This window comes from Nematolebias whitei, chromosome 7 (genome assembly GCF_014905685.2).
Source record: "Nematolebias whitei isolate Nwh7 chromosome 7, NemWhi1, whole genome shotgun sequence".
NCBI classification, from domain to species: domain Eukaryota; kingdom Metazoa; phylum Chordata; class Actinopteri; order Cyprinodontiformes; family Rivulidae; genus Nematolebias; species Nematolebias whitei.
In genome coordinates, this window is record NC_056504.1 from 39,524,128 (window position 1) to 39,535,571 (window position 11,444).

The 11,444-nt window shown below is 42.2% G+C and overlaps 1 protein-coding gene across 1 annotated transcript in view; it reads left to right on the forward strand.

Annotated features, from left to right (window-relative positions):
- Positions 1-11,444, forward strand: part of crocc2 (ciliary rootlet coiled-coil, rootletin family member 2) — a 30,376-nt gene that overhangs the window by 16,065 nt on the left and 2,867 nt on the right. The window contains exons 10-21 of the mRNA XM_037679857.1: positions 1,015-1,253; positions 1,324-1,483; positions 1,580-1,747; positions 1,832-2,255; positions 2,829-2,992; positions 4,222-4,342; positions 4,429-4,592; positions 6,736-6,951; positions 7,066-7,290; positions 7,737-7,886; positions 8,000-8,200; positions 8,278-8,409. Coding sequence (XP_037535785.1) covers positions 1,015-1,253; positions 1,324-1,483; positions 1,580-1,747; positions 1,832-2,255; positions 2,829-2,992; positions 4,222-4,342; positions 4,429-4,592; positions 6,736-6,951; positions 7,066-7,290; positions 7,737-7,886; positions 8,000-8,200; positions 8,278-8,409 — 2,364 coding nt within the window. The remainder of the gene's footprint in view (positions 1-1,014; positions 1,254-1,323; positions 1,484-1,579; positions 1,748-1,831; positions 2,256-2,828; positions 2,993-4,221; positions 4,343-4,428; positions 4,593-6,735; positions 6,952-7,065; positions 7,291-7,736; positions 7,887-7,999; positions 8,201-8,277; positions 8,410-11,444) is intronic.

The following is an 11,444-nucleotide window of genomic DNA, read 5'->3' on the forward strand; positions in this document are numbered from 1 at the left end:
TTTATATAGTGTTACATCATTTTCAGCCCCCTTTTTGGCATCTGCATTTGGTAGCAGGCCAAATTGACATATACCATGCAAAATAATGTAGTATTTTAATTCCACAGCATAGAAAGCTATGTAGTATTCTTCTCTGTAAGTAGGTCTAGAAAAAAAATATTGGTATCAGTTATCGGCCAAATAAGTTTTAACATATCGGATATTGGACAAAAGTCCAATATTGTGCATCCCTAATTTGCAGCCACTAGAGGGCCCTCGACCATTATGGCAAGCCAAGTGTCTCATTAATAGCCACTTTTACCTATTAATGAGACACTTGGCTTGCCATACAAAGCCACCTTCGCCTCGCTCCTGAACTCCTGGAGCAAACGTCAGATCAGCTGCATTTTGCCACTGTGCCCAGGCGAAATGCAGCTGATTTGACCATCAAAATGCATTTATTAAGGAAAAGTGCAACTGAGACACACCTTTACTATAATGTCGAGCAAACAAATAATTGTTTTTACGTGTTAATTTTGTTAAATTCTTGTTAAAGTCCTCTTGTGCACATTCCCGCGGCTGCCATTTGGCAGCTAATCGATTTTTAGCACACCACCAGCCCACATTTCTGGGTGGTCAGTGGTGACGCATAATAGATGCAACTTATACATCGAAGTGATTTATTGATGTTTTTTTTCACTTTATTAGACATATTTGGACTGATGCGACTTATACGGCGGTGCGACGTGTACGGCGGCAAGTACGTTAGATATTTGAGTGAATATTGACAAGATTGCATCATGCAGTTGCTACAGATTTGTATGAAAATAAATTTACCGGTATTTCTTCACATTAGGTCATGTTTTTGCAGAAATGGGGATCATTCCCAAAAACTTCGTCTTCCTTTGAGAAACAAGCTAATTTTGATCCCAGTTTACTTTTATCCCAACTTCTCCCATCAGTACATTTGATGATTCTGTTTTGATTCAAGTTAAATTCATCTTTTGGTCACAAACCTGACTTTTCATCCTGCAGCTGGAGCAGTGCAGAGCTTCTCTCTCAGCCGCCGAGGAGAGTCGAGACCTCTTGAGGCGAGACCTGTCGGAGGCTGAACGTCATCTGAGCCAGACTCAGGACTCATCGGAAAACTACAGGAGGGAGGGGTCGGAACTGCGTCGCAGCCTCGGGGACGTCACCAAGGAGAGAGACGCTCTCAACCAATCAAACACTCAGCTGAGAGAAGCTCTGCGAGGTGCAGAAACCGAGAGGATCAGGTGAATGAAGAAAATCCACCATATGATCAGAGTGGAAGGGTTTAATTGTAACCGGACGTGTTTGTGTTAGTGTGAAACGATTGTGTGAAGAGAAGCAGCAGAAGCTGTCCGTGCTGGAGGAGAACTTCTTATCCGCTCAGAAGGAGGTGACGGAGCTGCGGAGCTGCCTGAGAGAGGTTGAAAGGTCACGCCTCGAGGCTCGCCGGGAGCTGCAGGAGCTCCGCAGACAGGTCTCGGCTTTTGATTTGAATCTTTGCTTCCAGTCTGTTTGGTCAACTAATTGCAGGTGCAGTTCCAGTGATGGCGCAGTTGTTTCTGCTTTTCAGCTGAAAGTCCTGGATGGAGAGAAGGAGCAGAGGAGCAGGGAGGTGGCAGAGCTGCAGACTCGTCTGTCGCTGGAGGAGCAAAGAGAGGAGGAAAGGATGAAGGAGGTTTTCATCTTCAGACAGAAGCTCACTGAAGCTGAAACAGCCAGAGACTCCATGAAGAAAGAGGTTCGAAAGAGGCAGAGAAACTTGTATTTTTAACTTGTTACACTTTTAGTCTGTGGAGCGTCACAGGTTCTCCTTCCTTCACAGCTTTCTATGACCCAGAAGCGTTTGATGGAGTCTGAGTCAGCCTGGCACAGCTGTGAGAGGGAGCTGACTGCTCAGCTGCAGGACGTGCGAGGCTGTGAGAAGAAGCTCCAGGACGAAGCCAGGAACCTGTCGCTGCGCGCTCAGTCAGCCCAGGATGAAGCCGCTCAGTCCAGCCTGCAGCTGAGCGAGGCGCAGGGTCGACTGGCCGCCACCGAGGCGGAGCTGACCCGAGCCGAGGCCGCCAGAAGGGATCTGGAGTTTCGCCTCGCCAGCCTCCAGTCTGCGCTGACGAGAACGCTGGGCATCGGAGCGAGCGGCAGAGGGCCCAGGGGGCGGAGCCCTGGAGGAAGCTCCACGTCACCGGGCGGTGTGTCATGCCACCACAGCATCTCTCCACTTCGGTCCTCACTGACACTCCCTAAAGGTGAAAGTGACACATTTAGCTTTTTTTGTTTGTTTTAATGTTTCCTTTAAGCTTGTTTAGTTATTGAAGTAACGCTGCTTTATTTGTGTATAAATAATGAAATACTGTAATTTTCCTGTGAACAGAGTTTCAACAACACAATAATAAATGTCTCTGCTCATGCATGTAACCATCCATCCATCCATTATCTTTACCCACTTATTCCATTTTGGGTCACGGGGGTCGCTGGTGCCCATGTCCAGCAATCACTGTGCGAGGGGCGGGGTACACCCTGGACGGGTCGCAAGTCCATCGCAGGGCCACATAGAGACAAACAACCATTCACTTTCTCACTCACACCTAGGGACAATTTAGAGTTACCAATCAGCCTAACATGCATGTTTTTGGTCTGTGGGAGGAAACCGGAGCACCCGGAGAAAACTCACGCATGCACGGAGAGAACATGCAAACTCCACCCAGAAAGGCCCCTGGACCGGGGTTTGAACCAGGGACCTGCTCGCTGAGAGGCAGCAGCTCTACCAGTTGCGCCACCGTGCTGCCACATGCATGTAACCATATATCTAATTTGAACAGAGTTTCGAGGAAGCACCCCTGACAACACCTTGTGCTCCGGAGCTGCGTCTCCTGAAAGAGGCGACACGCCGCTCCCCCTTCCTCACCCAGAGCTGGACTCCGACACGCTGCGAAGCGGCCTCAGAGACTTCCTCCAGGAGCTGCGGGACGCTCAGAGAGACCGGGTAACAGACCTGCAGCCCACAAAGTGACTTCACGGGAATGTTCTTAGGTTTAAATATTTTAAACTTTGGTACTGTTTCGTTCTGTTTACACATCACCTGCATTTAGTTCTGAATGCTGCTGAGCATCTTTTAACAGAAGGCAGGACCGCATCAGTCCTGCTTTAGCTGATTTACACTGGCTGTTTGTTCACTTTCATATTGATTTTAAAATTCTTTTACTGACTCATTGTTTTAAATGGCTTGACACCCAGTTATTTAATGGAACATTTGCACTTTTACAACCCAATCAGAGCACTGAGATCCTCCAGTTGGATGCTTTTAGTGCAGCTGAGGGCAAAATTAAAGTGTAGAAGGGATCAGGCTTTTGCCTCAGCAGCCCCCAGACTTAAGGTCCAAGGGCCAAAAGTGGCCCTTGAATAATCTCCATCAGGCCCCCAATGCCCTTAGTTCAAAAGAAAACAACTTTTTTTATATAAATAGACTGATAAAATAAAAACAGCATTTATCAGCAAGACAAGAAAATTTAAATTAAATATCTTACACAAAACCTTTTAAAAAAACATTTTTAAGTCGTCGTGGTTCCAGAGCTAGACTGAACCTTAAAGACTTAGAAGCACAAACGTATAAGTTTGTTTTGCATATTTTCACCAACATATATAACATGTTAAGCTAAGGTGTATAATATAATGTCACAAGAGCCAGTTTACAGAATGCCTTATATTTCTAAAGGATATTGGAAATACATGTTTTTATAAAGCACACTAACTACGCCACAACAGGAAAAAACCTGAGAAAAGTATTCTAGATTATCTGTCATAGAGAAAATTTTCCAATTCTCCTTGCGGCCCTTTGATATCTTTAAATGTCTTGATATGGCCCTTTGGATAAAAAATATTGCCCGCCTCTGCTCTGGAACAATCTGCCCACTGATAATTGTTCTGCAGAGTCCGTACAATCCTTTAAATCCTGCCTAAACACTTACCTTTTTACACTGGCTCTTGCTTTTAATTCAAATTCATCTTGAGGTCCATCAGAACACCTTAGGTGTGCTATTTTCTTGTTTTAGTTTGTTCTTATCCTTCTTGTTTTTAATGTTTGAGCTTTCATTTAGTTTATTGGTAGATTTCCTGTTTGTGAAGCACTTTGGTCAACATTGTTGTTTTCAAATGGGCTATATAGATAAAATTGACATTAAACTGAATTTTTACTTTTTTTGCTGATTTTTGCAGGACGATGCTCGTTGCCAGCTGGGGGTGGTGCAGCGGGAGCTGGAGGAGCTGAAAGGGGAGCGAGACTCTGCTCAGAGTCGCCTCACTCAGCTGCAAAACACCTTGCAGGAGATCCAAGAAGGTCTGAATCCAGATATGTGGCTTTATAGAAAGATTTGAACTTGGAAACTGAAACTCGTGGTAACGATCGTTACTGTGTGGGTGCAGGGAAGCGCGGAGTGGATGAGCGGCTGACCACCACCCAGATTCTGCTGCAGCAGCAGGAGGAGGCGGTGAGAAGGGGAGACAGGGAGAGGAGAGCGCTCGCAGACAGGGTGAAGGATTTAGAGCGGTCGCTGCAGACCTCAGAGACCGACAAGAAGCACACTCAGGTACGTCCGCTGAGTGTGTTCTCACACACAGCAGGGACCATATGGCAGCTCCACGTTCATCAGTTTAATCTGCCGGGGACTGAAATAACAACAGATGCCCAAAACACCGTGTTACACCGCCTGTGGTGTTGCATATCACTTCTTTGTACGTCTGATTTTAATGCCAGATTCACATGAACCACAGGAGGAGCAGAGACACCAAAACAAATGTGTGGACACTCGAGAATATTTAAATACAAGTTATTTCAGAACAAAATTGGCTTAACACGACAAATTTAGAGCTTCTTTGGAGCTGACGTAGACCTCACTGCCCTCAAACAAAATAAGAAATAAACCAATTAAAATGGTCGGTTTGATTAATGAGTCAAGTGCGACTTAAAACATGATTTAAATGTATCATTTTGAACATGTGAATCTAAAGCTGAAGCTCTGAAATGGGCCTGAAGCAAAACCAAAGCAGAATCTTTTCACACTAACATAAATATTTTGTCAAACCAACTTTTTCTGCTCGTTGAAGCTCTTATCCACATGCAAACATTAATATGGTTGGGATTTTTACAAATTCTTTTTATACACCTGTTGAAAGGCATTATGGTATACTGTAGCCCTCTGTACAGATGTGCAGAAGGCTAAACAGAAGTTTACAGATGCAAACTTTCTTTTGTACCTCCCATAACTTTTAATCCGCTCAGCATATTTTAATAAAACTTGATACACATTTGTACTACCACTACACGGTAGAGCTGCCATTTCTAACCCAAGCCCAGCCTGACCAAAATAATGTGCTTGATGTGCGGGACGGGTCAGTCTTGGGCTTTTGATACGGTTTTACGAATCATACAGCACAAATCTGGCTGTTTGGATTCGCCATTGAGTGTACCAGCAGAACTTGAAGGCAGACAGAAATCAGAGTCTGGTGGCTCAAACAATTGTTGTTTATCTGAATTTGGCTTTGGACAGGCCAACTTATCTCAAATTTCTCCTGGAGAATACATGAACTAGAAGCTTCTGCCTCCTCTCCCCTCGCCTCCCGAGGGCATCTGTGTGTCACGATCCTCAGTGTTGGAACCCAATTGCAGAGAGATGAGTGAGGCAGGAGTTCAAAAACCAAAACAATTTATTTTTTAACAACAAAACAAAAGGCTGTCGGTGCAGCAAAACTTACTTTTGGCAGGTTGGATCAGAAATAATGCAGAGCAGATCATCAGGGGGACAGAAACCAGACAAGGCAGAAGAGGATTGAGATGTCTGTTAAACACAGAACAATCACCGGACAAGGAGTGAAGGAAAGAAAGGCTTTTTATGTGACAGAGGGAGAGTTAGTAATGAGAGCACCTGGGCAAGTGGCTGATGAGGGACAGGTGTGAATGATAAAGACTGAGTGGAGAAGCAGACTGAGGAATGAGAGGAACATAACAGAAACAGATAAACAGAAAATCACACACAAAGCAGAACAACAAAAAATATAAAAAGCAGACAGAGACAGAAACTTGAAATAAAAGGAAATGATTAAGACTGTGGGATGATAGTTTGAAGATATAAATGTTGGTTTCTGGTTGCAGCTTGAAGGAGGTGGCAGAGGCTTGGCAGATGGGGGGGTAGCGGGGGCCGCTGACCGTGACACTGTGGCCTTATCAGAATTGTGACGCTGATAGACACTGTACCATAATATCAGAACTTTGGAACTTTCTAGAGTGTCCTTGGACTACTCGCCGCCTTTGTTGTCCCCATGCATAAATGTACTGGTATATGTCTTATGTCTATTTATGTTGCTTCTACTGCTGAGGTCGTTTCTGATCTCCCCTTTCCTCAAGTTGTCACTTTCCTTATCTAAAATGGTGGCACCACTCAAGTGGCTGCAGCTAGTCTCCCCATGTATGTCTCTCTTTTGTTAATGCACTTTGGCAACAGTTCCTGTTTTAAATGTGCTTTACAAATAAACTTGACTTGAACTAAGCTGACCAAACTCAATCACTAACCTGGTCATTATCCATAAAGGGAAATAATCCTTGAAAATGTCTACCTATTAACAAGTTGCATGTCCCATTTGAAGTTAAATCTTAAACCCACCTCCGTTGCTGTTTACTGTACAATCTCCAAACCTACATTAAATGTGATTGTTGTCCTCTGTCCATGTCTGCAGGATCAGCTGAATAAGCACCGTGCGGCTGAGATGCGTCTGGAGGCAGAGAGGAAGCGTCTGCGAGAGGCGCTGGAGGTAGCCGAAGCTCGAGGCACCAGAGTGGAGCTGGGGAGGCGCAGCCTGGAGGGGGAGCTGCAGAGACTCAAACTGAGTCTGGGAGACAGGGAGGCTGAGAGCCAGACATCTCAGGACCGCCATGATGCTTTGCTCAAACAGGTGGAGTTAATCAGCCTGACTGGAACATTTTACAACTTTAATGAAATAAAACTGATCCATAAAGCCTTGACTTGGTGATATGTTACATTTCTCTCTTTGGTCTGTTTTCTCCAGGTTGCAGAGGGAGAAACTCGTGTTTCCCTGCTGCAGAGAGAGGTGGACCGGCTGAGCCAGGCTCTGCTCAGAGCTCAGGAAGGCGACTCTGCGCTCAGAGAGAAGGCCGTGTCTCTCAGTCAGACCTTGCAGGAGGTGACGGCATCTCACAGCAGCACGCAGAGTCGCCTGCTTTCCTTGCAGAAAGCGCTGAGTTCGTCTGAACAGGACAAAAGGCGGCTGCAGGTGTGTGAGTCGGGGGGGTAATGAAAGGCCATGCTTATCGCCCGTCACATTTCATGGTTGAATTTTAAACTTGTTTCATTATGAGAAGTGTTGGAGTTATAGCTGTTTTAGTCAAACAATGAAAATGTTGTTTGGTGTTGTTTGATATCTGTTAGCACTCAGAGTGTTGAGAATAACTCTGCTACTTGCACATCAAAGTTTAGCTTAATATTTCTACAAATAACTGACTTGTAGCCATTTCTGTGTTTCCCACGGTCAGTTAGTTGTTTCAGCTTGAATGGAAAAGATAATCAGTCATAGATATACACAGCAGTGACTATTTTCTGAAAGTTTCATTAAAATCTGTCAGTTGAGTCATGAGATATTTTGCTAACAGACGGACAAATACAGCGGCGAGTGATAAAAGAAAGGGAGTGTTAGTGTGATGGTTATTTTGTTTCATTTAGGAACAAATGGATGAAGCTCGAGCAGAGTTAGCAGAACTAAAGAGAAGCGTGGTGACCCTCACTGAGCGCGTGCAGAACCTGCAGGGCGAGCTGAATCAGAGCGAGCAGCGGCGAGAAGAACTGGAGTCTGAGCTCAGCAACGCCCACGAGGTCAGAGACGCTTTGATACATGACATGGAAACCAGAAAGCAAGAAGTTCTGCAGAAGAATGACAATAAAGTAAAAGACGTCGGACGATTTTAGATTCGTTTGAATTCTTTCAGGCTCTGCGTCAGCGCGCAGCGAGTCTCAAAGAGGCTCAGCGCAGCGTCCAGTCGGCCCAAACCGAGCGGGCTGCTGTCGAGGAGCGACTCCACAGTCTGCAAAGAGCGGTCGCCCTGCTGGAAACAGAAAAAAAAGATGCAGAGAGACAGGCCGTGAGGCTGGAGAAAGACAAGAACGCACTGAGGAACAAGCTGGATAAGGCGAGGACCAGATTAGCTGCACACCTAATGTCTGAAACCTGTTCATGTTCATGAGATGAAAACTGTTCTGACGTCAGGTGGAGCGCCAGAAGCTGAAGTCTGAGGAGGGCAGCATGCGTCTGTCTGCAGAAAGAAGCCGCCTGGACCGCTCCCTGAACACAGCAGAGCAGGAGCTGCAGGAGTCGCAGCAGCAGATATTACTGCTGCAGGTGAGGAGGAGCGACACCTCTGGTGCTTATTGTAGCTCCTCTGCAGCGTTCCCACATCTCCACTTTGACTGGCAGTGAACTGAACTCCTGGTTCTCCAGACGTGTTTGCTTAGAAAACGTTCAGTAAGAAAACAACTATGATAAGCAAATATTGTCACTATCAGTCAACAGTGTTTTATAGAAAAACATTAATAACTAGAGAAATTGCATTTCCTGTGAAAATGCAGTGTGAAGTTTATTGCTGAAGAACTTTATGATAAACAGCTAAAATTAGCTAAAAACATGTTCAAATATAGCTGAAATTGAAGGACAAGCCTAAATTAGCAGGAAGAAAAAAAAAACAGAAAGAACACAGAATTGCTGAATTAGGTTTAAAAAGGCAGAAATGAGCACAAAAATTAGGAAATCAGCTTAAAAAAAGCTGAAATTAGCTAAATTAGCTGAAAAGTAGTTGAAAAGACCAAAAGAAGCTTAACTTACCAGAAGGAAGTAGAAAGAACTGAAATGAGCTTAAAAAATGTGGAATTAGCTGAAAAACCTAAAATTAACATCAAAAGAGCTAAATAGTAGCTGAAAGAGCAGAAAAAGTTGAAACTAGCAGAAAAAAGCTGAAAAGAGCATAACATGCTGAAATTAGCATAAAGAAGTTAATTCTGAAAGTAGCAGAAATTACCACGAAAAACTTGAATTTATCTGAAAACAGCTGAAATTAGCTAAAAAATGCTAAAAAGCTAGCTGAAAAAAATAGAAGAAGCTTAAATTAGCAGAAGAAAGCAGAAAGAACACATTTGCCCAGTTATGCTGAAAGAAGCAAAAATGAGCACAAAGAGGTGGAAATTATCTGAAAAAAGCTGAAATTAACAAAGAAAAAAGTTGAAAAGTACTGGTAGCTAAAACAGCAAAAAGAAGCTTAAATTATCAGAAGCACGTGGAGAGCTCATTTTTGCTGAATTAGGCTGAAGAAAGTTTGAATGCAAAAAATGTGGAATTATCCCCCCAAAAAGAAGCTAAAATTTGCGTTAAAATGGCTAAATAGTAGCTGAAATAGCAGAAAAGGCTGAAACTTGCATAAATAAGCTGAAATTAGCAGAAAGAAGTTAGAAGAAGCACAACAATTTTCTAGTTAGCCGAAAGAATCTAAAAGGATCGCAAAACGGCTGAAAGTAGCTGAAAAAAGTTTTTAAATTTGCACAAGGAAGCTGAAAGAAGCTGAACCAGAACAAAATGTGAAAGGAGAATTAAAAGGTTGTAAACAGCTAAAGATTTGAAGGATGTCAAATGAGTTCAATTCATTTAATATGAGAACAAATGGCAGAAAAGGCTAAATATTTCAAAAAGCTAAAGTTGCACCAATACCAAAAGTCAAAGCACCCTTCTCCTGAACGAGTTGAATGTTTTGATATATGATTGGTTGAAATAGCACAAATTGTGGAACGAGAAAGAGGTCGATAAATGTACAGAAGAAAAAATGGATCACAATAGTGCAAATATGGATTCAAGTTCGTCAGATTGGAAAAAATGATACTCCAAGAACAGGAAGTTTCAAAAACTGCGAATAAATTTCTCGCACTCTTGTTTTTCTTTCATTAAGTTGCTTTATTTTACTATTTTGTCTGTCGGTCAAGAGTGGAAGTCAGTAAAAAAAGTATTATTAGGCCACGTTCATAAACCAATAACTACTCAGTTACCTTAGAAATGATTTGGATCATTGTGGTTTAAAATGACTTCAAGCAACACGACGTTAAACAGTTTCTTTTCTCAGCTGCAGTTTTAAACGTCTTCAGAAGGGCAAGTAAAAACAACATCCCAAGTTAATGTTATAGTTTTGTTTTATGTGCGTACTGTACATTAAACCTCGCAGTTTGAGTTAAAAAGCTGTGAGAGAATCTTGTTTTAGTGAGTCATAAACAAACGTAACTTGTTGATAAGTTTTATTTGAGTCAATGAATTTAAATGCTTGTTTGTGGTTTTTCTCCTAGTTCTCTTACTAAACCTGTTTGTGACAGAATGAGCATTTAGTTTTCATTTTTTTAAAGTAACTTGCTTCATAATATCTTTTTAATTCTGCCACAGAAATGCCATAAACAAGTAATAAATCTGCAGTTGGTTTTGGAGGAATTCTGAAACGGCGTTTAAAGTTGATTATTTCAGGGTGTTTTTCTGCCTTTTCTTATTTTGTCAAACTTTTTCAGGAAGTAGAACTTGGATTTTTTTTAAAGTCATTTCTCTCCGATCAGAGAAAATTGATAAACATAAAAATTGAGAATCTGATAAAAAGCAGTATTAATATTTTACAGCTATGAAGACTGATTTTTTTTTTTTAACATCTTTCTCACTCAAGTTTACCAGAAATGCAAAATTATTCAGCTGATTGGAACAAAAAAAAAAAAAGTTTGAGCCTTTAAACTTATTCTGTGAGGTGGTGGATAAAGTTTTACTCATCCTGAAATATATTTTTCTTTACAGTCTAATATAAATCACAGGTGTTTAATGAATAAACATGATGATCGTCAAAGAATATTCGCACAAACTGTTAAACTAAAATCAAGTTTTTCACAACAAAACAGTTAGCAAAATATTTCATGAACCACTGGACCGTTTTAAGAAACTTTCAGAAACTAGCTACTGGATGTAAATCGGCGACTGTTTACTACGGTGGCCCTGAGGTGTAAATGAACAACATTTGAAAAAACAGAATTACATTTGAAAAAAAAACAGAATTACTTTAAGCCAAAGCGGAAGTGGCTGAAGCAGAAGTGGTTGAAATGGCAGAAGCGGAAGTGGCCGGAATCATATTTGAATAAAAAAAAGGAATCACATTTGAATAAAAAAAAGGAATCACATTTGAAAAAACAGAATTACATTAAGCCAAAGCAGAAGTGGCCAAAGTGGAAGTAGCTGGAATCACATTTGGGGAAAAAAACAGAATTACATTTGAAAAAAAGGAATTTCATTAAGCCAAACCACCTCAGGGCCACTGCAGTTTTATGTTAATAAAAGAAAAAAAGAAAAAAAAACTTAACACCCCCCCCCCC